General features: G+C 41.2%; 3 protein-coding genes across 3 annotated transcripts; 2 read left to right on the top strand and 1 right to left on the bottom strand.

Annotated features, from left to right (window-relative positions):
- Positions 1–9,384: 9,384 nt before the first annotated feature.
- On the top strand, positions 9,385–16,086 carry LOC142956546 (ATP-dependent DNA helicase PIF1-like). The gene is given in 13 exon segments (XM_076098184.1): positions 9,385–9,936; positions 10,088–10,211; positions 10,505–10,630; positions 10,937–11,090; positions 11,989–12,103; positions 12,656–12,762; positions 13,008–13,147; positions 13,552–13,658; positions 13,758–13,845; positions 14,142–14,287; positions 15,215–15,393; positions 15,670–15,724; positions 15,727–16,086. Coding segments are annotated over 13 exon segments (1,905 nt in total). The 3' UTR covers positions 15,739–16,086.
- A 294-nt stretch (positions 16,087–16,380) lies between these two features.
- LOC142956545 (cytochrome b-c1 complex subunit 6, mitochondrial-like) lies at positions 16,381–18,502 on the bottom strand. The gene is made up of 4 exons (XM_076098183.1): positions 18,357–18,502; positions 17,802–17,870; positions 16,955–17,116; positions 16,381–16,766 (listed from the first exon to the last, which is right to left on the bottom strand). Exons 1-4 carry the CDS (start codon positions 18,402–18,404, stop codon positions 16,734–16,736), a joined length of 312 nt encoding a protein of 103 aa, XP_075954298.1. The 5' UTR covers positions 18,405–18,502; the 3' UTR covers positions 16,381–16,733.
- A 181-nt stretch (positions 18,503–18,683) lies between these two features.
- On the top strand, positions 18,684–22,198 carry nsun4 (NOP2/Sun RNA methyltransferase 4). Its single transcript, XM_076097825.1, has 8 exons — positions 18,684–18,792; positions 19,355–19,574; positions 19,783–19,957; positions 20,233–20,387; positions 20,485–20,645; positions 20,749–20,873; positions 20,999–21,131; positions 21,320–22,198. Exons 1-8 carry the CDS (start codon positions 18,700–18,702, stop codon positions 21,461–21,463), a joined length of 1,206 nt encoding a protein of 401 aa, XP_075953940.1. The 5' UTR covers positions 18,684–18,699; the 3' UTR covers positions 21,464–22,198.
- Positions 22,199–22,722: the final 524 nt, after the last annotated feature.

Genomic DNA, 22,722 nt, shown 5'->3' with positions numbered 1-22,722 from the left:
CTCCCTCTGAGAGGAGACGATAACTGACTCGGCCTGCTCAGACAGAGTGCAGCCATCAGCACTAATGGTCCTCCACACAGTGTTTTTACATCATGTGTCAGGTGGCTGGTGGATATTAAACATTTTAATCATGTGAGCTACTGCTAATACAACCACGCAGCTGAACATACTTGCAACATAAAAAAAACCACACAGACACAATCACACACACACACACACACTCACTACTGACAGATCTGTGCCAACTTTTTGAATAACAGATGTTTAATATCCTGATGTGTCTTGTGAGGTGTTGAAATACTCTTCTGGTGTGTGTGTGTGTGTGTGAGAGAGAGAATGTACAAGGGCACAAAAGTGCATACAATTGGTATTCAAACACACTACCAGTGTTTTTATGTTCATTTGAAATTATCACATTTTATTGTTTTTCATCTGTTAGACTTTGTATTAATATGAAGACAGACAATGATTCATAGCCGCCTCAATAGCAAGGATGAGTAATTGTGTATATCAGTGGTGGGCTTATAGTTTTCATTTCAGACAACGACTGCACCTGTGACTCAGTACCACCTTGAAACAAAGACTGAAATGTGTTTGTTTGACTCTCAAGCCATTCTGCTGCTGCAGCTGTATCTGATGCAATAAACTCCTGAATATCTAATCAAAAATCTCTGTCGCTCTGTGGCTTCAAGGTTGGCATGAAGAATAAGGTCACTCCTCACCAGTCTTGGGGATTTAGATTGGCAGAGTGATAACTTAAGACAGTGAAGTGACAGGCTTTGAACTAATTGGCCTCCGGTGTAGCCAGCGGACCTCCGGGCCAAAACGTTCTTTTCTGTGGGCTGCTTATTGTTTACAGTTTGATTAGCAACTTGAGATGGAGTCTGGAGTCTGGAGTTGAGAGACAAAGACAGAAAATGCAGAATACAAAAGTTTAAAATCTGTCACTGTTTCTTCAGTAATATTAATGATAAGTGAGTTCTGTGAAACAAAAGTAAGTTGACTGCAGATGTTTCCCTCATTCACACAGCTCGGACCGCCCTCTGCTCAGTCAGGTGATGTTAGTGTGACACTCATTACTATTATTAGCAGTCATCCCTCCTCCTCTTTCATCCAGTGGAATCACTAAACAACATTAACTACCACCTCCACAGTCTAGTCTGCCATTCTCAAGCGTTTAATGTTAATCCCATCAGGGTGTCCTCGAAGTATCCGTTTCATACAAGTGAGCCAGTGAGAGGAAGAAATCACATTATCCACATCGTTTTCAGTTCAATGAAACTAGAGGGGTTAATTAAACGAAAAATGTGTCACATGAGGGATAGATTTCATACCGCTCTAGCGTCATCTATCACTGTGTGTAATGGAAACAATATTATGATTTGTGCAGGGGCATATCAGCACTATTGAGGTAATTAATGAAATATCTGCACAAACCAAAGACACACACACACATAGCCGCAGATTAAAGAAGGTGAAGTTACATAGACAGTGGGCAGTGTGTGGGATGTCGGCATTGAAAGGTACAACATCCAACATTTAATGAACAACAAAATGCAGAGTTGGAGGCTACAAGAGCTGAACTTTGGAACAAAAGACGAGTGACTATTAACTTCGAGGTGAGTGTGTGTGTGCTTCACCCTCTGGGTTTAACACTCACAAATTCTGTGGGAGGATGAGTCCCTGCAGGAAGGGCATTATAGGAGCACATTCATAAGACAACAGGGGCGTAAATGTAAATATACACAATGCAGGCTTTGCAGCTGAGGTGCGGCCCGTGGGGTTAAGGGAGAAGGGGTTGTAGACGAGACAATACAATATACGGTGGCGAGTTTAGGTGCAAAATCTGTCAAGACTGAGCACATCTGCAAGCCCAAGCAGTCATGCCTTTCAAAAATGATACGGAAAGAAAAGACAAACAGTGGTGTCAATCTTCATCAGGAGGATTTGGCTAAACTACATTATCAATACACTGACAGACGGACTCTTCTCCCACCTGTTGTGGAAATTTATCATATGGTTCGTTTAGATAACTTGTATCGCCTAAACCTGCATATGCAGATGAGGCCAACCAGGCTCATTTAAAAGCTAATAATAAATGATCTCACCACTTAAAGGTATTTTAGCATTTCTGGCTTGCTGTAGTGTCATCCTGATCTCACCACCTAACCCTCTTCCCGAAAAGGCTGGGAACGTGGCCTTGGTGGAGGCATCGGTAGACGACATCTGCTCTGCGAAGGGGGGGGGTGAAGGGAGAGGAGACGAGATAATGTAATCTGTGGGGAAAGAGCTCTATCCATTCAGCTGAATTATTATTAGTGTCTGTTTTTATATTTTAAGACTTTTCTCATCTCGATTATTTAAAAAGATTATTTTCCACCACACCACCTACAGTTTAGAGTAGATACGTCCTGAAGGTATTAAACTGACTTCCTAATTGGAAATATGGGATGTGGGCTGGATCACTTTCAAAGGCAATTAAAAACAGTTAGACATCTGTTAAGCAGAGTGCATAGCAACAGAGATATGGTGCTATGGGCAAACTAATTAATTTAGAAAAGAGTATGTTGCTTATCTGTCATCGTTATCTTCGCCAACTGAATAGCCTTATTATCTGACTAATTGAACTGTGAAAAACATCTACGATACAAACCACAGATGTTGCTGCCGTTGTTGACTCCTCTCTTCTGAATAGATTATCTTTCCTTTTTTTTCATAAAACTGTTACCTCACAATATCTCACAATTGTTCTGCAATGTTTGCAATTACCTGACACCTTAAAAGCTGATGAATATGAAATGTCACTCCCATCTGCTATCAGTACTTCATGAAGAGAAAAGAAATAACCATATGATCTGAAGTCTGACGTTTTGAGATAACGAACATGCAAAACAAGAGAACTAAACTGGTATTTCAATTTATTCTCATGAGTATATCCCTGAGTTGCCATTTCAAACTGTAGTGTTTTATTCAACTGTAGAGAATACGTCATAGTTCTAAGATATGGATTGTAAAGAACTTAATTTCTTCTGTTGAGTGGTTTCTCAACCATCAGTACTGCTTTATCATATTTTGCTTCAGATTATTTGGGTCAAGCACAACCAGCTTACATTGCCAAATGAAAAGAGCCGGCTTTCATCACAGTAGATGTAACGTTTTCATGGCAACGGCCTGATGGTTTGATCAACAAATACATTTTCAAAATGTCCATTTAACAAGAAGAAAGAAAGACACTTTTCAGATGGGCATTAGGGTCCCCAAACCTGCTTTTTTTTACTAGCTGGTAAGGAGAACTTCAGTCAAGTTCTTTTCTTGTCAAATAAAGAAACACGTTCATTTTTAAATACTGTTAAATCTGAATCCAGGAGAGACAAGAATCTCACATGACAACAGGAACATTCAGATTAATTCTCTATTGACCTCTATAGAAGAAATTTGCTTTCAAAGTCCGAACACAATCAAACACCCACAAACAAGAACAAGAACAACAAGAACATCACAGCGACACAAGTCTGCTACAGACTGAGTAAGGCAGTAATGACTGAGGTCATGAAATTGTGAAAAACCTTATTTATTTGCAGAGGGGAGGAAGGTGAAGCATGGGTAGAGGGGTAGAGGGGTTGTGTGCTATGGTCGGTGCTCTGAAAATATAATAATATAAAATTGAAGCTTTGAAATCACAGTCTGTTGAACTATAACTTTTAGAGTTGAATGAATACCTCTGGTGCCTCATTCTTTGCTGATATTTTTTGCTCAAACTTTTGAACCTCCAGCAGCTTCACAGGATTAATGAGAAGCCTCCCTACGGTGCGTCCCACCAGGCTCTGTCTGTCTGTCAGGGTGATGCTTTCCATGACACTACTTGAAGGACCCTGCTGGCCTTCTGCAGGGGGGACCTCGGTGTCAGTGTGACAGTATAGGAGAGAAAAAGTGCATAAGAATATGACTCTCCGGAGGATTTTTCCTCAATGACAATCTATTCAGAGTGACCTGTCGATGGTTGGACTTATTGTGAGACCTGAATAACAATAGGGGGGAGTGACCAACTACAGTGGTTGTCACCACAGAAGCTGCATATGATGGCAGCCCCAAATGGCAGAGACCATCTTTTCAAATTATGCGAATCCCAAAAATCCATAAATATTTTTCACACTGCTCAAAAGTAAAAGGCATGGAAGTAATTTCACTCAGAGGAGTCTCTGGAGGACTGGAATACTAAATCTGAAAAAAACAGAGTTGTTTCCTAACTTTTAAAGAGGAATAGCTGCAGCTATTATATAACCATGGTTATTCTCCTCTTTCCAAAATGCCAAACTATTCATCAGGTGAGAAAACACATTGAAAGCTGGCTGTAACAAAGGGGCTGCTAATATGTTTTTGTCCAACTTTCTTCAGTAGTTTTATGTCAAAGCTTAACAGGTCACCGTCCTCCCACAATGCTTTGCACCAGAGGGAAATATCGATACCTGTCTCTGTGTTTTCTTTATGGGCTCACGAGATTCAGCAGCCTACGTTACGCCCCTGTCTCTGAGTTTGAGTTCACTGTGTGCACTTACAATGACGTCACATTGTCTTTCTGGTGGCCTCTCATCCTTAATATCTCTATCCTTCCTAATTAACGTAGCTTCCTTTCAAGACACATCCCTCAGAGGGTCCAATTTCCAGAGATGGTTTCAGATGTATGTAAAGGATTGGTTTATTACTGTACCGGGGCTCAATGCGTACTCAGCAGAGTGAGTCATAATCCATATTGTTCCTGATCTGAAATAATGAGCCACTATTCTTCTGAGGGATCTTCTTCATGGTACTACTGTATATGCTTTAATATATTGTAGCATGCAGGAGCAACATTCATATTGTAAAAACTAAGATATTTTACTCATATTTATGTTGACTGTGTCAATATATTCTATTTAGGATATTGTCCATAAAAGGCTAAAAAAAATAATAAATATTGAATGACTAACAGGCATGCCTTTTATGACCTTAGTGAAAATGTACAATACATGCATGTATACATACATCAGCTTACATTAACAAGCCTATTTGACAGCGATATGTACACGTTACAAAAACTGTATATTTAAATGATAAAGTATCACATATACAGTGTAATGTACTGATGTTGGCCTGTGGTCAGAAACCTTTGTTGTGGGGAGGGGAGAAGCTGAAACAGTTTGTATTCAAAGAGGACATGTCATTGCATCAATAATCACAGTTACCCATCATGCATTGTATCTGACATTACATATGCCTCAATATAAAGTAGCAATGATGATGATAATGATGATAATGATGATTCTTAAATAATCTTTATTATGAAATATTAATTCATTAGTATAAAAGTTAATATATTTTACTTATATTTATGTTTTTTACATTATGCTGAGTTTATGTAGTACGATATATTTTACTGACGTGGAATGGAAATTTGTGGATCATATGAGAAATGTGTTTTCAATTTGACCTAATGGATTCACCTTACTATAGACAAACCTTCCATAGCACAAATGCCTTATTATACCATATGCTCAGGTCCTCCACTTTGCCTTTTCAACCTGCCCGATGATAAGCCTTCTTTGCATGCAAAATCCAGTTATTGATATAAAAACCCTCTCCGCTTTCTAATAGCAGTTTTTAAATGTATTTATGTTTGTCATCTTACAGCATTCAAGATGAACAAGCAGAGCTAGAAGTACTCAGATCCTTTACTTAAAGGTCTCTATACGACACTCAGAACATTCAATAAGTAGAGTGTTATTATTACATTAAATGGTTATTATTGCTGATATGATGGATGCAATATATTTATTATGCTTTGCCTTGTTCACAAAAAAAATGACTCACTAGTTACTGTCTTAATAGCTCATACAAAATGCCGTGCAGGCTTTACACCAAGGAGTGATCATTCCTCTTCTTCATCATCAATCAAGTCCATACACTTCAGGCCTTAAAACCTTTTCAAACATATCCTGTTTCCCTTTTGATAAGTTGCTTTTTCCAGCGGAAGACTAACACAAATACTTCAGTAAAGTACAGGTATCTGAGAGTATAGTACTTGACAAGGTACTTTCCACCACTGCAAACAAGCAGTTAGTTGAAGCTGAAAAAAACAACTTAAGACATTTGTTGTATTCTCTGGGAAGTGTTTTCATGTGTGTGAGATGCCATTGTGTAAGTCATACTGAACCACTTGCATCCACTAAGCTGCTCATTATCTAAATATTAAAATGCATTTACAGAGCATGAGTGAGGAAACTTATTTCTGCATGAGTAATTCAAAATTAATGAATGAATATATGAATGGCTACAGTGCTTGGTTTGCAGCGGCTCTTTCCCACCTTAGAGTTCATATTAAAGAGCGACACACATAATTAGCTTGGAAGTAGCTCTGTGGACATTAGACAGAGGGCATCGGTGTGGGTGGATGGGTGGATGTGAATGGGTGGGTGGATGTGCCCTTTACTTTGACAGGGTACAAGAAAGATCTGTAGCTCCACTGCAGGAAACACGTCATGGCAAAGGCACTGCGAGACGACAGCAGAGAAAGGAAAGACGTAAGCAAAGAAGAAAAAATAAAATTAAGAAACAACTTATGCAAATGTTGCTCTCATAACACAATTTCAGCACCCTTGCTCTGTGTTTTTGTGTTCATGGACAGAATAAAACCTTTATGATGGGCCAACAGAGAAACTCAATACACTGAAAGGGAGCATTGTTCCACCTCAGAAGTATGTCAAGAGCACAACATCAACACCCACAACACTCGAAAGAAACGATGCCTATTTATCTTGTGAATCCTTGTTATTTGCTTCATAAGGTGATATCAACACATCACTCTCAGGTCACCAATAAGGTCACTGCAGGATGGGGGTGAGAGGCACCGACATTCATCATTTGTCCACCTAAGGTTGAGAGTATTAAAGGCCAGGTAAAAGATGTAAATATTGTCCTGTGTCCTCTCGCTGTAGAGAAACACTCAACTCTAATGAAAATATTTTCCAATGGATATACTTAGAGCTTTTAAATATCCCCTCTTGTGGTGCACATTAGATGGACCTTTCCATTTTCACATAATGCTTGGAAATCAACATTGCTGCTGTTCATTTTGTGTTTATCTGGAATACAGAGCATTAAAAGTTGTTGTGGTTTCGACTGAGCCATGTGATGTGTTGTGCTCACATTTACAGCATGTACCGGAGTATCTGCAGTAACATCAGATGCTAGTGTTTACTATAAATGTACCATCTGTTCAGATCATGAAAGCACAGTGAACTTAAAACCCACATGTTGGAATCCGCAGCCCGCAGGGGAACAAACCACCTCGGATTACAAGTCAAATGTTAACCAATTGAGCTGTAGGTGAGGATGGCCTGATGCAGAATGTGTTGCTTTTCATAACAGGAATTCTCATGAATCATCTTCTGGAAACTTTTTTCATGCTTTCTTTAAAAATTCCCTCTCGTTCTGGTGAGTACATTTTCAATCCACTGGAAAGTTTATAACCAAGGTTGAAGTTCTGCCTTAAAAGAACACTGATCAACATTTTGCCTGCAGAAAGATTGTCACAGCTACGTTTCAATGGACATAATCCCATCTGAGAAGAGACCATCTCCAGTGCTCCAAATCACAAAAACAATTCCACATTTTTCTGTGCGAAATGGCTGCTTAAGGTGACGGACTCATGATGTGTAGTCTAATTAGCAAATGACTCAAAGATAATAAAAAAAAACAGTGGAATATTGAGCTTGACTGCTTGTGCTTTGTACTTATACACACAATTTCAGTGCAAAAATCTTGTCTGCACGTCACCCACTGAAACCTTTCAAAGCAGTGGCGATATTTTAAAGCGTATGAAAGTTTATGGAAGGTTGTGATCATGTTTTGCTTTGTCAATCAACGTGCCCCATTCATTTTTCTTCCTCATTATTTTTGGTTTCCAGAGACATTTACTAGATCCCAGCTGAATGTCAGTGTACGTGTGTACACTGACATTCTCCAGAACCAGACTCACTCTGTTGATTAGTCCTCACCCTACCTGTCACAGTTTATTGCACCCTCAACTGAAAGATCAGGGTGTTAGTCACCTTAAAATGCATTGGGTTTAGTCAACCTTGTCTAATAACAGCGGTACGACTGTGAACGTGTGTTCTCCCCTCTCATCGGGTTCTCGGAAGCTTCTCTCAGTTGAACAGGAAGTACAGCTTTGTCAAGATGATAAATGGTTTGTCGCTATGAAGGATGATGCCCCCCAATGCAAACCATTGGACTGATGACTTGAGACTTAAAAGAAAAAAAAACGTTCCCCTTTTGACCTTGTAAAATGTACAGCACCAAAATGGCCTTCTAGTCCCACACTTTGCAGATTTAATCATAAATCATTTAATCCAGAGTTTGGTTGGAGTAAGAAAATAAATAATGAGGAAGAGTCAGACAGTTCCTTTCCTTTTTGTTCAGCATTTTTAAGGATTTACTGCAACTGCACACCACTAATTATAAATTATTGATGATCCCAGAACTTGTTTCTTTTTGCAAATACATTAAACTGTAGCACCCCTTCTCTCTTTCATCTCCCTCCATCAGCCATCCTTTCATTCTCTCCAGGTGGCCAGAAAACAAGCAGTATCACTGTGACGTCTCAGAGAGAGTAGAAAATCAATAGAACTCTTCATGTGTTTTGTACACAACATGTCGTTGTAGTTGAAATTACAAGAGGCATACTGAGCCTCAGAGTGAGGGTAAAATACTAATTAAAAATGACCTACATTAGTTCTGCCAATAGAGAAAAAAATATATACTTAATGTTAAATTAATCTTGGGAATAGCGCCGTTATTGTGAAGAGGCTTGCTATTTCCGGATAGCCATGTGTATTTCACACAAATATGACGTCGTCAGTCATAACACCAGCGATTGGTCGGCGCAGCCACGGGGACGGCCCTTCTCGTTCTTTCATTGGCTACGTTATTAAACCCCCTCTACCTGATTGGCCCGGAGCGTCGCTCAGCTATTGGCTGAATTTACGCAACGACAATTTGAAAATCGGTGTTCACGTTCACAGAGTGAGAGCTGCACGGAGAAAGGAAGAAAGGCAACGTCCAGTACGTAATCTGTTTAAAAACAAAGGTAAGAGCTGAATAAAAGTGTTCCAGTCACTACATTTAAAGTTCATTTCGCTCGCGCAGTTATGTTTAATTATGATCTAGCAGTATCAGATGATTGTGTTGATTAAGCACAGCTGCGGTTGCGTTGCTGCAGTTCAGGGAGTTAACAAAAAAAAAACGTTGTGTTTACTGTTTCATGCACATTGTTTAAATCTCCGTCTGAGCAAACTGATTCACTGTTGATTCAATGTGAACTCTTGTATTTGGCAGAAAGTGTGTGCTATGTTAGACGGGGAGGACGGTGCCCAGCTGCAGTGCTGTGTGGCGGTGGAGCAGCTGAACACCTCCGGTCAGGCCACCCGGAGGCAGGTCATCCGTAAAGCCTCGGTTATTCTGGGCCGGAATGAGTTCCAGGAGATTCTCCTCCGGGTCCACGACGGAAAAGTCCCGCAAACTTACCATCTCAAAGAATTCAAGCTTTTTACGAAGTTCGCCAGAGAAGGGAAGTGCACCGTGAAACTGCTCCCTGAAAACATCCAGGTGCTCATCTCCAACTGCCCCCCTGACCGGCTGAACCTCTTCCTCAAAACCCTGAGCATCAAACACCAGGCCCGGCTGAGCAGCAAGCCTATGACCGACCGAGAGAAGCTCAAAGCCGGCCTGCCCCGCAGCTTCGAGGCCATCAGCCCCCTGCAGCAAAAGGATATACAGACGGTCAATGAGCTGAGGAGCAAAGTGGCGCCCAAAGGGCTGGCAGACCGCACTAATAGGACGACTGTAGCAGGAACAGGACAGCAGGTCAAAAGGTCGAGAAGTGACACTAACTTCAGCCCAGTGAGTGGAACAAACAAACACACAACACCTTTCCCCCCTCATCACAGTGCGTTAATCTGCAGCAGACTACTGCCCCAACATGTCCCTCCTGCATCCATTACATACTCTCTGTCTTTTGTATCTAATCAGTTGAATGTGTTGATTGTTTCAGGTGAAAGCCAACCCGAGCAAAAAGCCCATCCTGTCTCTGCCATCACGTAAGCTGAATAAAGACCAGGCCGCTGTTCTCACTGCTGTGCTGAGTGGCAAGAACGTCTTCTTCACTGGAAGTGCAGGTAAATATATGACGATGTATTAAAGCTACATTTTCACAAAAAGTTGGTACTAGATGTCTAAAAAGATATGCTTGGTGATACATTCTGCAGAACTGTTTTACTGAATTATGTTATGCATTAATGATGCTGCTATATAGTAAGTTTAGTTTAGTAGGTTTGTCACTATCATTATTTCCGCAAGAAATTCTGATGTAAATCTCCTTTGACACATTCATGGAGTTTTCCCTCTGATGATAAACAAGTGGAATTGTCAGTTTTAAGCTCCTTTTTTTTTTTGAATGTGTGTTTTTCAGGCACAGGAAAGTCCTTCTTACTGAAGAGAATCATGGGATCGCTTCCTCCAAAAAGCACATTTGCCACAGCCAGCACAGGAGTGGCTGCATGTCACATCGGAGGAACGACACTACACAACTTTGCTGGTGAGTCATTGTGTCTCTGAGGAGACTTTAGACTTTAAGAAAAACTGACACAAATGTGTCTCTGGAACCAGTGAATGTTTCCTTGAAAAATGACTGAATCAAGTAACAGAAAAGTGAACGTAACATTTTTTGTGTTAACCTTTCTTGAAGTATTTCTGGTTATGAATCTTTATTATAATGGAGGAGGAGGTGGTGTCGGGTGTCTCTCCATATTAACAAATGTGTTTAATTAAATGTCAATACACAGGAGAAGGTGTGATTTGAGTATCTGTTTTTCCGCTCTCCTGTACTCCGTGCTCTCTCCAGGTATTGGCTCCGGCTCTGCCCCGCTGGAGCAGTGCATCGAGCTGGCCCAGAGGCCCGGGGTGCTGCAGCACTGGACCAGCTGTCGACACCTCATCATCGACGAGGTCTCCATGGTGGAGGCCCAGTTCTTTGATAAGCTTGAGGCAGTGGCAAGGTGAGACGACGGTCTAAGAAATCACCTTGTGATGCCGCAGTGCATCATAATAGAAGTCTTTAATGAAGTAAGTTAGAGACGTTTTCTGTTTGAGAGATGTGTTTGGCTACCGTCTGTGTGTCATTATTTATTTATTGCTAAAGACGGGTGCACATTTTCTTAAGTGGCTCTAGCTATGAAATTACATTTGCATATTTCTATTAAAAATATGATTTACATTGAGTGTTTTGTATGCAAAGTTTTCCTGAAAGTCTTTGACATTATGTTTAGGATACGTGCTCATGATACCAAGCAGCCCAAACCACAGACCTCAACTATACATCTGACTGATTTTATAATTCTTGACATTTTTACACAAATTATACAAATGCATGTCTAGTCTCTGGTTATGACTCACTTCGTTAATGCTCTTCCAGACAGCTAGTGTTGGGTAAACATTTATACTTTAAAAAATGTTAAAGTAAGATTTGAGGTTTGAACTGTGTATTGAAAAATGAAATGGAAGAATAGAAGTTGTAAATGTTCCTAAAAACATACACTCGTGATGTTTGCAGTGAAGCAAAATGTTAAATTCAGTTTCCAAACACATTTTGGGACATTTGAGATTTTACACACACCTTTCAGAGACTTCAATATCCATTTACATTATGATTTTCCTGTTTAGTGACAGCGTTAAAGTACAGTTGGACTTCCAGCGTGAAGAATTTTAACATCAACAGTGGCGATATTAATTCCAATTTGCTTTTTGTTACAATTCATGGTTCCAGTTAAAATAGATAATTTATTGGGTTTTATAGAAGCTCAGCAGTGCTCTGATTCGGAGCTATGTTAAGCAGCGATATTGAAGCTGTATATACTCATCTTTAGTGACTGGCGTCTTCTCGCTGCACTCTCGTAGGTCGGTGAGAAGGTCCACTGAGCCGTTCGGGGGCATCCAGCTGATCATATGTGGCGACTTCCTCCAGCTGCCTCCGGTTTCTAGGGGAAAGGAAAAGGCCAGCTTCTGCTTCCAGGTCAGACCACCGTGGATCTCTATGTTTGTCATTGATTTAGTAACACTGTGGTCAGTAAGCTGAAAGGATGGGTTGAATGCAGAGGTCAAATATCATGAATGCAACAATATAAATATAGTTTACATTTTAACCTGTTTATAATCTGTTGTGATTCAATATACAAGTAAGCAACAAATCCTGCTTTAAAAAAAAAAAAAAAGATTATAATGAATTCATCAGAACGGTCATTCAACTCATGAGATGTAGTTGTTAAAGGAATTATATTTTTTGTGTGCTTCTCATCTAAATGCAAATTTAAAAACTGGGTATAAAATGCTGCTGTGCTTTGGGACTGTAGAGGTGTTCCTAATTTTCTGTTTACATCAGTGTATGTGCTGAGAGGTTGATATAAGTACCTGCGAGTCGGTACTGTTCAAAGTCATTAACATTTGTTCTAGGCTGTTCCCGTGAGCCAGCAGCTCTCCTACACACTTATGTGCTTACTTCCTGAAGAGCATTAATGCTCTAGTCTAGTCTATAGCATATAATATGAGAAATGTTTCCCTCTTCCAGGCCAGGAGTTGGCGTAAGGTCATCCGGGTCAACATGGAGCTAATGGAAGTGCGGAGGCAAACTGACCAGTCCTTCATCTCCCTCCTGCAGGCAGTGAGGCTGGGCAGGTGACGTAATGGGCACTGTCCTTTTTTATTTTTATTTTTATTTTTTCTTCTTTCAAGCAATTGAATTGCCAAAATGTGCTTTTTGTACAGCTAATGTGATTCCAGTGCACATCCATTATGACCACATGTACATGTTAATGTGTTTACGTGCATTACATAAATGCTTTTAGGGCACTTACCGGTCTTTCAGGCATAGCTTTTTGTAAAGGAAAAGTTGTCTTAATTAACAAATTAACACCATTCAGGGTGACGGAGGACGTCACCGCTAAGCTGATGGACAGCGCCTACCATCACATTGAGAGGGACGGCGTTCTAGCGACCAGGCTGTGCACGCACAAGGCCGATGTGGAGCTCACAAACGAGAACAAACTCCAGCAGCTGCCAGGTCTGACGGGTTCTGTTTGATTATGTTGTGCTTTTCCACTTGAACAGGCGTCACTTTGTCTGGTTCGAATCAAAGTAAAGATAGGTTTTTAACAAGGCCTATTTCCACAAGATATTTTCAGTCTCCGCCAGACGCCAGTTATTTTCTGATTGTATCCTGTAACGGTACATTTTTTTATTTTGTTAGCATTAGCTGCATCAGGAAATTGGAAGGAGTGTGTTTGACCCCCTGTGGCAGCAGTTTAAAATGTGTTGCTTTCAGACTGTTTCCAACAACAGGTTTCATGTTGATTTTTTTTTTTTTTTTGTTTCATACTCTATCTTTTAGGTTCTTTACATGACTGTTTACGTTTAATATTAGAAAATAGAAGTTTCCTATGTAGTGAATCTTTCCTTGTCCCTCAGGGTCTGTGCGCGTGTTTGAGGCACTGGACAGCGACCCAGCTCTGGTGAAGACCATAGACGCTCACAGCCCCGTCAGCAGACTGATCCAACTCAAAGTTGGAGCTCAGGTGAGCACATGCAACATCGCACTTTTCTTATGTGTTGAGCGTACTGCGCTCAGTTTGAGCGAAGACACTGTTTGAAATGTAACGCTTGTTCTTTTTAAGGTCATGCTGACTAAGAACCTGGATGTTGCTCGAGGTCTGGTGAACGGAGCGCGAGGGGTTGTGGTGGCTTTTGAATCTGGAAAACATGGTTGGTATTTGAATTATTATTATCTTGAAACATATTGCAGAAATATTTTGATGTTGTATATTTAGTTGTAATAACATAAAGGCTTAGTGGCAAGAGAATTGCATAGGATTACTTTCAGGAATAGTCACTGGAGCGTATTTCAAAGGAGAAGAACTTGTAGTCTGTCATGTTGTATCAGCGGTTTAAGGCAGAAACAAAATGCCCAATGCCCTTAATGAAAATACAGATAAAGTCTTCTCAGTAATAACGGTGGTGGTAGATTCTCATCCATCCATGTACTGACTCATTCCCCTCAGGACTCCCGCGTGTGCGTTTCCTGTGTGGTGCCACAGAGGTGCTGAAGCCCGAGCACTGGGTGTTCAAGTCTGGCGGTGGGATCCACCTGAGTCGACAGCAGCTGCCACTCCAACTGGCCTGGGCCATCTCCATCCACAAGAGCCAGGTGAGAACAGGTTCAGTCACGGCCACATGGTGGTTTGACTACAGCTCTCACAGAAACGGGTCCCCACCAAACCACTATGATGACATCGCTCTCTTTGTGGAGGACTCGTTTCCGTGTTGCCATGGGACACCAGTGCTTTGTGTGCGTTTCTCTTGAATGCTAACTCGCATGATGAATGGCTTCAATTCAAGAATTCAATTAGCCTGAAACTAATTCATTTTTCTTTTGTATTGCATTTGTAGTTGCCTCTAGACGGCTAGAAATGGCTTCGGGTTTAATTGCAGTGTTTTGTACAGACGTTCATGATCCACAGAGGATACACCCTCAACGTTTTAGGTCCTCTAACTTTTTCTCTTGCGCCTCCAGCAGGCCAGAGTTTCCACTTGTGAAATATCTGCGGGATGTATTGGCACAACATTTTAGAGCTGACAATTTTTGGTTCCGGATGCTGAAAGAAATGAAGAAAGAAATTTTTTTTATCAGAAGACAAAGATTCATATTTAGTTTCAAAATCACACAACAGGCAGAGAGAAACTCAGGCAAGGTGAGTGAGAACAGGCACAATGATGTGGGAAATTGCTAGAGGCCCGGTCAGACGCTCTGCACACCAACCCACTATTAAAGCAATCCCACAAATGAGCTGTAACGATGTAATCGCAACCACTCAGCTGCCTCACCGCCATCAGTCTGAGGTCAGCAAATTGACCTCAGACTGATATTGGTTAGAGAGGAAAAGGGTTCCTTTAGGTAAGAGTTCATTGGTCATGACCAATGTTTGATCTACAGCAGAGGAGCTAAAGCACGCGGAAATGATAAGGAAATCCCACACCTGCAGCCCTTCACAGGAAATGAGTGGACATAACGGAATAAATTGGGTTGTCCAATTGCTTTTGTGACCTGCTGTGTCTTTGTTTTCATTTGTTTTAGGGAATGACGCTCGACTGTGTGGAAATCTCTCTAGCTCGGGTGTTTGAGAGCGGTCAGGCCTACGTGGCCTTGTCTCGGGCTCGGAGCCTGGAGGGTTTGCGGGTGATGGACTTTGACCCCCGTGTGGTCAGGGCAGATCCAGACGTTTTAGTCTTCTACAAGAAACTGAGGAAAGAGAGGCTGCTCATGCAGGTGAATGCAGAGCTTTTCCTCGTCTCATTGTCATAACCTATGGACGGCGTTGATTGATGACTCAGCTTTTCATGAAATGCAGTTAGTTCAACCATGACCTGTTGAGTGCATTGAATACAAACAATTACTGTAGGATCACAATATTGACACATGAAAACACACTCGAGACGTCACACCAGAGCTGCAGAAGTTCCTTTTTTCAGGATGCATTTTCTCACACTACTCGGTCTTGTCACGTGACTTGTCTCCTCTTCCCTCTGCAGGCCTCCATGGATGACTTTCTTGGCTACAGCAACAAAGAAAACTCTTGTTGAGGTGGTGAATTAATCTAAATCTGCTGTGACATTATGCACTGTGTGCGTGAAGTATCTGCATGTTATCAGCCTCTTGGGACAATTTGATTTTCTTAAAGGAAAGCAACCACAGACATCTACAGTCATCTACCTCATGGTTTGTTTTTGCAGCACTTGAAGTCACACTGCCACCTTCTGGTCATTTGCTTCCTTTTTTTTTTATGCCTTTATTTTTTAATTTATTGTGATTTTTGGTATTTATTCCAATAAAGTTTTAGCCAACATTTCTCTGTGGATCATTATTTTGTTATAGAGCCTTCTGTGTGCCCGACCATTACTTACTACGACACACACAATCCAACAGATTCAACTTAAAATATAAAAGCACCTCCCCAACCTGAGTTGTATGTGAAATGTAAGAGGCAGCAAACCTACAGGGCGTCATTACTCTGAAATAGGCCCCGAGAGTTCTGATACCATATTATCTAATACTGCATGTATAAGTAGTATCGCCCTTCTGTCACATACTGCTAAACAGTCTTCCCTGACTGACACATTTTCTCTTGTATCAAACCCACAACCAAAGACATCCTCTACGGCTGAATAAATTGTGCCCTGAGTCAACAGTCAGGCCATCACTTCCATTTTTATCAAGTGTTACAATGATGCAACTCGGGCATGCTTGATACCAAAGAAAACATTTATTTAAGTTGGAACAATGAATCCATGACCAAACCTGAGTAGAGAGATTCATTGCCAGAGAAGCATGTTTGCTTTTGCATGTGAACTGACCAGTGAGAACAATCTGAGCCCTTCTTTGATGCCCTCATTACCTACAAGCAGTGACTCATATTTGATAGACTGCTTCTGACCCCATCTACACAAGTATGCACTGTATACAGAAAGTGTGGCGTGTATTTAGTCCAGGAACCCAAGAAACTTCTTTTACATTGATACACAGGAGAACGGAGGAATCATGAGTGTTTTAGCAGTTAAATTGATTTTACAGCTGGAAGTGGAGCTGGGCAGGAAGGTTATTTCACGTTATGGAACAGCTTGTGTGCCACCTATAAAGAGAAAGGAGAACATAATCAGCATCTCTAGTGGAAGAAAAATGTACAAATTATCTCTTTCAAAAATCAAGTCACATGCAGTCTGGTTTCTCATATGCCATCTGGGCAGTGAACGGGAAAAGAGAGGCACATCGTATTGTCCCTCTACTTCCACCCTCTGTTTGTGTGGCTCACACACTTACACAATGATCCCGTGCATGCAGGAAGTCAAACAGTTCTTCTGTGCATTCTTCAGTAGTGCTGGATTTGGAGCCAACTCTGGCTGCACAGGTCTCCAGACGCTCCATGTAGTGCACACAGTGATCGGTCTGCTCACACTTGGTTCGTATCGTATCTAGAGGATCCTGAGAAGGACAAATGTGGCATATTATGGAAAATGGAGTCAAAATACACTTAAAAGTATCAAGAGTAAAAGTACTAATTAGGCAGAACTGTCCATTTTACACTAATGTGAATGATACTATTGGATTGATGCGTTAATGTCTACATTACTTTGATGCTGCTGCAGGATTGGATGGGGCTAATTTAATTACTTTATATACTGATGGGTAACTTATGAACTTCCCACGGGGGTCAATAAAGTTGATCTAATCTTGCCTATAAAATACCATAATTTATTAGTTTAATATAATGTATTAATCTGAATCTGCAAAGTAATTAAAGCAAACCAGATAAATATAGTGGAGTTAAAAAAGTACAATATTCACTGAAATTATTGGAGGACAAGTATAAAGCAGCTGAAAATTTAGATACTGAAGTACAAGTACCTCAGAAATTGTACTCGGGTACAGTACTTAAGTAAATACTTAGTTACCCTGTCATCACTGATTCTGTACTGTCACATAGTGATATACCTAAATATCACTCTGCTCAGTGTTTTTTTTATTTGCCCATTTCTGTCCTTGAAGGTTTATTCCTTTATAAAGATATTTTACGTGTCTAGTGTCCAAACTTTCAACATTTTTGTGTTCTGAGAAAACTGTGTGTGGCAAGTGAGATCTTCTTGGGTTTTATGAAGAACAAACTTACCACCATGTCTTCTTCTTCCTCTTCCTCCTCCTCTTCTGCCTCTTCTTCCTCAGCTGGCACATCTTCCTCCTAGTCAAGGACATTAATAAAAAGGACATTTAGTTAGTTTGGTCTGAAACCTTTTTAAGGGTACATGGGTTGTATTACAACTAACGTCTACCCACAATTAATAATACAAATAAAACTCAAATTACAATCAAACATACCTTATTAATTCATAATTTAGTGGCTATTTTAACAGAGTGGTAAACATCCAAATAATTGGTTGCCACTGGTGTTGCAATCAGAGAGTTACCATGGACCAATCATAGTAAAGCCGAGCAAGAAATCTCTAAAAACTATAACTCATGCACAGTTTGTGTTACAATTTAAGCCCCATCTACGTCTGGCACTACAATTCATATCTACACGTCTTCAAAAGAGTTGACACTGAACTCGTTACACCGACAATCTGACCAGAGTCACAGCGCTGAGTTGGGTAACGCAACATGGCCAAACGCACACACACACAAAAAGCGACTGAAAATACAAATATATCTGCCTTTTTTTCAGTACCTCGTCGTCGGGGTCGCCGTACGTGAGCATCTTCCTCTCAAAAACCATGATTACGACACTGAACTTCTCCAAAAATCCCGGCAGAGGACAGAAATCCCAGCTCGTCAGCTGCACTGCTGTTCGTTGAGGACGTGAGGTCGTTCATACGGAAGAAACGAAGTGAAGGAACCCCGGATGTGTCCTGAGAACGTTTCCTATTGGTTGAAAGTGGTTACTGAAGTTGCTCTGGTCCAATCAGTGACGGGTTTGTGTAAAACCAGCCTATACGAGTAATAACTGCCGGCGGAACGTTTCTTTTGGCTGTCGTAGCGACGACGGACCAAAAAAGCGGTTGCACGACAAGATGGCGCTGCTCTTGGACACCAGGCTTTTACTGAGGAAAGTTAAAGATTTAAGATGTTTAACGCCAAGACGAAACCGAGTGAAGGAAAAATGGGTACGTTAATAATGCAGAAATAGACAAAGCAGTTGATACAGTTCGTTACCTGTAAAATTATTTCCTCCCTCAGAGGTTCATTTTTATTCAGGTTGGTTCTGTCCAGAATATCTAACATACAATACGTATTAAAAAGAAAGTATTACATTTAGACTTTAACTATCGGTATCTATAGCATGGCGAATTTAATCAATGAGAGCTGGAAAAAAAACGTTACTCTGAAACTAAAAATATACAATATCTTTAATTATTACTTCTGTAGCTAAATGTAATCAATGAAACGGTAAACTCATGAAATCGTGAAGTATAAGACATACATGAATTAACTTTATAGTGAGTCTGTTGTTCTCTCATACAGTGTAATGAAATCTACATCATTTTATTCGTTTTTTATTAAAGGATATACAATTGTACACTAGCATGGCAGTTACCCATGGCCATGCTAGTTAACATCCTGCCCCCAATTGTACATGTTTAACTTAAATAATTAAACTCACAAAATAGAACATCAAAGCAAGTAAACATTTTAAATCAGTATTTTGACCTCTCTGCTTTCTTACAGGCTGTCACACGCACCAAGCACCCGCCCACCAGTCTGGCTCTGCAGCACTTTGATTCCACCTACAGCGTCCAGCTGTGCCAGCTGTGGCCATCGGTCCGAGCCGCCTTGCTGTCAGAGAAGAAATACGGAGCCCTGCTCAATAACTTCTGCCATGATGCTGTTCTGGCAAACCTCGAAGCCCAGGGATGCAGAGACTTCCTCAGTGACACAGATACAGAAGGTAGGTGTGCATCCTCCAAGGCTCAACGTACTTACTAATGCTATGTCAAGCCATGCATGTAGAACTTTAAAAACAAAAATGTTTTTGCCACTTGCATGTCGTTCTTCTCTGAAAGCCTCAATATTAAACTCGTGTTTTTTCATCTCATTGAAAAGCACAATATCTCTCCTCATGATGATCAATTCTAAATTCTTCATTGTTTCTGCAGCTCAGCCAAGCTCGGAGCAAGAATCTGAGGTTGTGGCCGATGAGGAAGCCAGTGGTGTTTCCATACCTAAGAAGTCTGACATTGATGGTCAGCAGCTACCTCCCCTACACCTCAGTCCTCACATCAAGTGCTTCGTGTTTCCAAGAGGGGATATCACAAGATTCAAGCCCGCTAGGTGAGTTCATCCGTTACTTACTGGACAAACATTTAAAATCGATTCAAAGAAGAATATTTTCATGCGTGACATGTAGTTAAAAGTTTTTTTACACGTCTGGTAGTTTGTTACACGATAAACACATATTCTGTTTATTTATATATTTAATTTCAAAATGGTTGAACATTTAGAAAACCGTGTTCTCTTCCAGATGAACCAAGAATGTGGCAATTATGAACCGAATGTTCCATTTTTTACTCAGTGTATTCTAATTCTTTGTCCTTTGTCCTCTAAAGACCAGACATGTGTGGGTTGCTGGGTTACTACCTGATGGACGCAGCGTCTCTGCTGCCTTGTCTCGCACTGGATGTCCAAGAAGGTCACAATGTGCTTGACCTCTGTGCTGCTCCAGGGGGCAAGACCCTGGCTTTACTTCAGACCCAAGCTATAGGTAAGAGGACCGCTCTCATCTTTTTGTTTTCCTCCCTTAGTGCTGTTGTTCTCTCTGTCTGTCGGTTGTAGTTAACCCTCCGTCGTCTGCTTTAAAGGTTTTTTGTGCCTAAATGACGCCTCCGTGTCTCGGACGTTGCGACTGAGAAAAGTCCTGAACAGCTACATTCCTAAGCCGCTTTTAACCGATGACAAACTACGCATCACCTCCTTTGATGGCACCAAGTGGGGGGAAATCGAAAGGAACACTTTCGACAGGGTAAGCCAGTGTCGCGTAATCATACGGCCGGTGCCTGAAATAATGCTGTATTTATCCACATACCACCACTTTGTCCACGTCCTCTTTTCGATTCGGTCTTCAGGTCCTTGTTGACGTCCCCTGCACCACAGACAGACATTCACTGATGGAGGACGACAACAATATATTCAGTAAGATCAGGACCGGTGAGAGACGAAAGCTCCCGCAGCTACAGCTGGAGCTACTGATGTAAGTTTTGGTGAACATCGTGTGGTTATTTTTATGTGTGGTTACATTTTGTCAATATATAGTAAAGCTACAAGTTAACATGATTATCTTATGTGAAGTGAACAACCCCTTTCTCCATCCTGCAGGGCGGGAATCGAAGCCGCTTGTCCAAGTGGGGAGATCCTTTACTCCACCTGCACTCTTTCTCAAACCCAGAACCAGAGCGTGGTGGAACAGGCAATCTACTTGGCTCGAGAGAACCACGGCATCCAACTTCAGGTCAGTCACGCACGCACACGCACACGCACTGTCACCGTCAACAAGAAACTGTAAACTATCAATAAGGTGCTGACCTCTGGAATATCAGGACTTCCTGATTAATACCACAGTAACCTAATTACAACTATTCATTTAAACTTTTTATTTTCTTTTTTCCCCACATTTGTCCTCGTCGTATCTACATTCAGGTTGTTGATCTGCGACCCCTCACACACACGTGTAGGAAAACCTTTCACTTCGCTCCCGACCTCCACCTGGGTGAGATGGTCATCCCACACTTAGCCGCTAACTTTGGCCCCATCTACATGTGCAAGCTAAGGAGGCTCACATAGACCGGCGACCGCTTTGCCTAAAAGCTTGTGGACGAATGAGATGATCCTCTCGACTCGTCTTTCCGTATAAACTGTGGCTGTTGGAGCACCGTTGAAGGAGAACTTTTCATCATGGTGGTGGAGTGTTGAAGCACTGGACTACAGTTGGTTAAATGTGACAGAAACACAGTTGAAGGACCATGACATCATTATTGTGTACAGCATTGAACTGCAGTTTTTTTTGTGGAGACTTTTTAACTCAACCAACAGAAAAGCCAAATTCAATTTACGAGATTCTTGTTTTTTAGAGTCAGTTAAAACTCTGATTTGACAACAGTTTTTTTTTTTGAGTGAACCAGCTTTGAAATGTCTCTTTTTAATTGTAGTTTTACTCTTTTACCTGTAGGTGGCAACAGTAGCTCAAGATTAAAAGTATCCTGTGCCCACTAGAGGACCCTACGGATATGTCTGTTAAGGTTATATGTTGACAGGAGATCCAGAATGCATATCCTTAGAGTTCACATTACCCAAACACACATTTCCATTAGAATTACCTGCTCTCTTTAAGCCTCAAATGAAAATGGGGTTGGCTTGTGCCGTGGTTATTCATCAGGTTTGATGGCTTTGCCTAATAATGCGATATGTGGGTATATGGAAGGAGGGCATAATGAACAGGCAGGGAATGATGTTTTTGACCATTTGGTTTCTCACATCTGAATCTGTATAACTTTCATTATTAAATCTGGATTGACTCTGTTTTGCATTGGCATCACTCAGAGTTTCCTCTTATCACTGCCTAATGTGAGCAGAGAGGTGCCTCTTTTTCCATCACACCGCCGATGACCCTTTATGTTGTCCTGGCCAGGCAATGTAGCGTGAAAAAGGTGTGTGTGTGTGTGTGTGTGTGTGTCTAACGAGTCCACCATCCACACCCCACCGTCATTAAGCTGCTCCAAGTGCAGGAGCCGACTCCCATCCCCGTGCAGGGATGGACAGCAGCCATGCGGCTCCCAGATGAACATTAAAGAGGCAGCAGAGAGCTAAAATGGGACATCGCGCCCTGTTTTGCCCCTCCGCTTTTTTTATTCCACAGATGAGTGCAGATCATTTTCGGTGCGATTGTGAGTGATTACTGTATTACTGCGGTAAAAGGGGGATGTATCTGGGAATGCAGAGGGAATTAATGACACATAAAAACTCTTTTTGTGTTGACTGCTTTCGTCTCCAGGGCCTCGAATGCCTCTTCGCACGTCTTGTGATTACCTAAACGTATTGTAAAT

This window comes from Anarhichas minor, unplaced genomic scaffold (assembly GCF_050575085.1).
Source record: "Anarhichas minor isolate MPS153535 unplaced genomic scaffold, ASM5057508v1 ptg000024l, whole genome shotgun sequence".
NCBI classification, from domain to species: Eukaryota; Metazoa; Chordata; class Actinopteri; order Perciformes; family Anarhichadidae; genus Anarhichas; species Anarhichas minor.
This window is presented reverse-complemented; position numbering and strand designations above follow the sequence as displayed.